The sequence below is a fragment of the Anoplophora glabripennis genome, unplaced genomic scaffold (genome assembly GCF_000390285.2).
Source record: "Anoplophora glabripennis isolate ALB-LARVAE unplaced genomic scaffold, Agla_2.0 scaffold150, whole genome shotgun sequence".
Taxonomy (NCBI): Eukaryota; Metazoa; Arthropoda; class Insecta; order Coleoptera; family Cerambycidae; genus Anoplophora; species Anoplophora glabripennis.
This window is the reverse complement of record NW_019416425.1, coordinates 317,957-322,978: the sequence shown is the minus strand read 5'-3', so window position 1 is coordinate 322,978 and position 5,022 is coordinate 317,957. Positions and strand designations below refer to the sequence as shown.

At 30.8% G+C, this 5,022-nt stretch overlaps 1 protein-coding gene across 1 annotated transcript; it reads right to left on the bottom strand.

Annotated features, from left to right (window-relative positions):
* Positions 1-3,176: 3,176 nt before the first annotated feature.
* LOC108904495 (neuroligin-4, Y-linked-like) lies at positions 3,177-3,656 on the bottom strand. Its single transcript, XM_018707085.1, has one exon. It carries the CDS (start codon positions 3,654-3,656, stop codon positions 3,177-3,179), a length of 480 nt encoding a protein of 159 aa, XP_018562601.1.
* Between the last annotated feature and the right edge of the window lie 1,366 nt (positions 3,657-5,022).

Below are 5,022 nucleotides of genomic sequence, written 5' to 3'. Positions count from 1 at the left end.
GTAGATGGAATAAGAACACAGTTGCTGTTAACATAAGTACTTTTTTGTTTAAAAAATAAATATGTCTCGATTCATCTAATAAAACTTAATTGAAATTGAAAAGTTAAGATAAAAATAAATCTCCATACTGAATTACCGTTTAAACCTGTTTCATCATTACAAATTTACATAAATATAACAATTTTCAACTTCAAAAATGTGTCAGTTTATCTTTTTCCGACGACATCCATTCTTTTTTAAAATTAAGCTAAATCAAATTAATTCTAAAAATTTTTTTTAGGATTTTTGGTTTAACTTCATTTGATTGGATTAAAAAATAAATAATTTATTTGAATTAGCTTATATTGAAAAAATATCGGAGATAAAATAAAAGATATATTTTTAATTAAAGTCCTGTACAACAATAATTATAAAAATTATTTGTTAAATAACGACCTGTTCCAGATTTTTTAGCATATTGAGAATTGCAAGAGTACCTACTATTCAAATTTGTCATGAAAATGTTGTATTAAATCTTTAATGAACACAGGCTATTGATTATAGGATATCAAAAGTAACTATGACCTCTAAATATTTTATTACATGAATCGTTCAAACGGTCATTATAGATGAAAAACCGTGGAGTGCTATTAAATTAGAGGGTGGAAATTGAAGATAGGGGTGAAAATGCATCCCTTTCAGTTTTCTAATTGTAGCTCGAAAACGAAGCAAAATTTCAGTATAGTTCATAAGAAAAATTATTTAGAGAATTGAATTTCCCATCAAAGTGGCTTATTTAAAAAATTTCAAAGGAAAATTTTATGCAAAAAATCGTTAATAAACAATTTGAAAAAAAAGCAAAAAATTCGGTTTTTTTGATTTTTTACTTTTTTGCCTCTAGTTTTTATTTTAGTAAATAGCATAGGCATTGCTTCATAAAAAAAGTAGATAAAATTTCCTTCAAAACAAGAGGTTGTAAAGTATTTTTGGACGAAAATTGACTGATATATGGCCGTTCAAACTTAGCCAATTTTCGTCGCGTTTACCCTTACCTATACGTTTTAATTGTAATTTTTTGAAAAAAGGAAGGAAATAAGACATTTAAGGAATTTTCTATTAAATTAGAGATTTGAAATTGAAGATAGGGGTGAAAATGCACTTTTGCAGTGTTTTAAATTTAGCACGAAAACGAAGCAAAATTTTAGTATGGTTCATAAGAAAAATTTTGTAGAGAATTGGAGAATTCTCATCGAAATGGCTTACTTAAAAAATTTAAAAGAAAAATTTTACGCAAAAAATCGTTGCTTTTTTAAAAATTGTTTATTAACGATTTTTTACATAAAATTTTCCTTTCAAATTTTTTAAATTAGCCATTTCGATGGGGAATTCAATTCTCTAAATAATTTTTCCTATGAACTATACCGAAATTTTGCTTCATTTTCAAGTTACAATTAAAACACTGAAAGGGGTGCATTTTCACCCCTATCTCCAATTTCCATCCTCTAATTTAATAGCACTCCGCGGTTTTTTCATCTATAATGACACTTTGAACAAATCATACATTAAAATTGCTTGAACGTCATAGTTCCTTTTAATCAAGTTTTTTTTGCTTATAATCAATAGCCTAACAAATAATAATTTTTAATAGGAAACGAATCTTAAACGTAGAAAATGTAACAGTTATGTCGACTTCAAAGACAATGGCGTGCAACAAANGGTATATTAAGATGCAATTTATTATTTGAACACCAAGTTTGCAAATTGGTTAAAGACTTCTGTAATTTTAAGCAATCACCTATGGAATAAATCGATGTAAAGATTTTCATATCATCAGCAAATAATAACTTATTGCAGTCAACTACTTGACAAATGTCATTAATAAAAATTAGAAATAATAAAGGCCCTAGATTTGAGCCCTGAGGGACTCCTGAAGTTGCAAAATAATTCGGTGACACAAACCGAATATATGAAACAAATTGGACTTACTTAAGTATGATTTAATTTAAAATTTGACAAGTTTCTTTAAAAGGATTTGGTGATCAAGTCTGTCAAATGCTTTTGCAAAATCTGTATAAATAGTGTCCACTTGACCGCCTTTATCTAAAGTATCAGATACAAATTGAGTAAATACTATCAAATTTGTAACAGTGGACCTGTTCATCATAAAACCGTGCTGTTCTATCACTAACTAACTGACCTCTAATAACATTGTATATACAATTATACAGTATAATTTCAAAAATTTTAGAAAAGTTGGAAAGGATAGATATAGGACGATAATTTTCAATATTCACTTTGTTGCCATTCTTAAAAATTGGACACACCTTTGCTTGTTTCCAATCAAGTGGAAATATATTTGTCTTCAAACATAAGTTAAATAATTTAGATTTTTTGATTTTTTACTTTTTTGCCTCTAGTTTTTTTTTTAGTAAATATAGGCATAGGCATTGCTTCATAAAAAAAGTAGATAAAATTTCCTTCAAAACAAGAGGTTGTGAAGTATTTTTGGATGAAAACTGACTGATCCCTTACCTATACGTATTAATAGTAATTTTTTGAAAAAATGAAGGAAATAAGACGTTCAAGGAATTTCATCACATGACTTGTTCGAAGGGTCATTAAAAATGAAAAAACCACGGGGTGCTATTAAATTAAAGGGTTGAAATTGAAGATTGTTGTGAAAATGCACTTTTGTAGTTTTTTAAATTTAGCACGAAAACGAAGCAAAATTTTGGTATGGTTCATAAGAAAAATTTTGTTGGATTTCTCATCGAAATGGCATAATTAAAAATTTAAAAGAAAAATTTTATGCAAAAAATCGTTGCTTTTTTTAAAATTGTTTATTAACGATTTTTTTCATAAAATTTTCCTTTGAAATTTTTTAAATAAGCCATTTCGATGGGAAATTCAATTCTCTAAATAATTTTTCCTATGAACTATACCAAAATTTTGCTTACAATTAAAAAACTGAAAGGGGTGCATTTTCACCCCTATCTCCAATTTCCATTCTCTAATTTAATAGCACTCCGCGGTTTTTTCATCTATAATGACACTTTGAACAATTCATGCATTAAAATTGCTTGAACGTCATAGTTCCTTTTAACCCTGTTTTTTGGTTATAATCAATAGCCTAACAAATAATAAATTTTAATAGGAAACGAATCTTAAACATAGAAAATGTAACAGTTATGTCGACTTCAAAGACAATGGCGTGCAACAAACTTACCTTGTGCTGGAGTGTAAATATTTAAGTAGAGGCAGTCTTCGCTCTGATTCTGCAAGTAAGGTAGCAGCCTCTTCAGGTACTCCAACCTTCCCCTCGGCATCTTTTCAAGGGCCGCCGTTTCATTTGAAATATCTGGAAGTTTCTGAGGGCAAACAGGGCCCATCTTGTCAGAAACTCGTATCCCGTCCCAAGGGCTGGGCGTCCTGGTCGGACTAAACCTATTTGACTGCACCGGAGGAGTAGCGTAGGGTACCCCCAAGAACACTTCAATTGGTTTTAAGTATCTGTGACCGTCCATCGGCACTATAAGTCCCTGCAATCGCCCGTACCTCGTTTGGACGATCCGCGTGCTAATCTTAGCATTCTTCATGAAACTGTTATCGCATTCTATCAAAAGTATTAAAACGGCAAAAACTAAAATCCGCAAGATTCCTCTACTTTTCATGCCCATCTTCGTTAAGTTGGAAACATTCCGCGCGAGGAAAAATATTAATTTGAATTTAAATCTGGTTTTACGGTGGGACTGATTCCGCTCGAACTTTTAAAGTTTTAATGAAAAACCCACATTTTCAGTCTTGCAGAACGTAAAAAATACCTTACACGGGAAAACACTAAGGAAAACCGAAGTTCAGCGCGGGTGCTTGAAAATTAATTATTGTTTCTCGAAAATTAAGTTTGTGACTCGCTTTTGTCTGGGAACCTGGAATCGTTTTCTTAAGGTGCAAACAGTTCCATCAATGGCAGCTCCTTGAGTTTATTCTGGCCCCGCTCCTGCAACAAAACGTTTAATTAATTTCGCTTAATTGCCACTTTACTTAGGAACAAATTAAAATGACTCTATGGAGGGAGAAACGGTACGACGCGTTTAACCCAACTCCAAATAATATTCGCAAAATTGCTTTGATTAAACATCTATTGATTTTTTATTACAATTAAGTAGGCAAAAGTGTTTGGGAACTATGAATAATTTAAATCAATAGAAATTATGATGAACAACATGAATCATTATGATGCAAAATTATTAAAAATATTAAGAAGAATTACAATTACTCTGACTATTCTCTAGTGAATGTTCTGAATATTTCTATAGCAATTTGTCAGTACAGCTTATCATCTTACGAAATGATTATTTGTAAACGAGAGAGCTATTATTTTAGTCTTTTGAATATGCATTAAGGAAAATTTGTGAAATCTAAGAAAATTCATTAGTATACGAATATTCATATTTATGTAAACAGTCTGTTCATACATATCCCTTAAAAGCTGTTTATTTACGAATCGAAAGTGTGTTCTTATGTGTGTTGATTTATTCCGACTCAAGACGGAAAACATTTCTGTATTTAATTAAAATAGACACAGAAACAATATTTTTACGCTACGCAGGGTGCCCCGGTACTTGATACAAAAAGTCGAGTACAAATAGATGAGGTCAAAATAATATCAGTTCTTATAAATTTTTTTCATAGGGGCCTTCGTTAACAAGTTACGGGCCCTCAAAAGTGAAAATTAAAAAGGTGTTTTTATTTACAGTTTCTAAACCGATAACTTCAGCATGATGCAAATTTGGTGATCGATAACACATGCGTACAGCTTGTTTCTGATATTTTAAGTGAAACTCATTATGCCCAGAATGCCAGGGAGGGATTTTTGGATAGATGACGAACGCAATCTGCCTGTATCAAAAATAAGTCCCTGAAGAATTTGCCAACGATAATACCCTCTTGGTTCAACTCGGTAAAATTAACAGTTTAGGAAATATTCGTTACTTTGTCACAGTGCACATTGAGTGGCGCGTCCACCATTTTTTGTTTTTAATA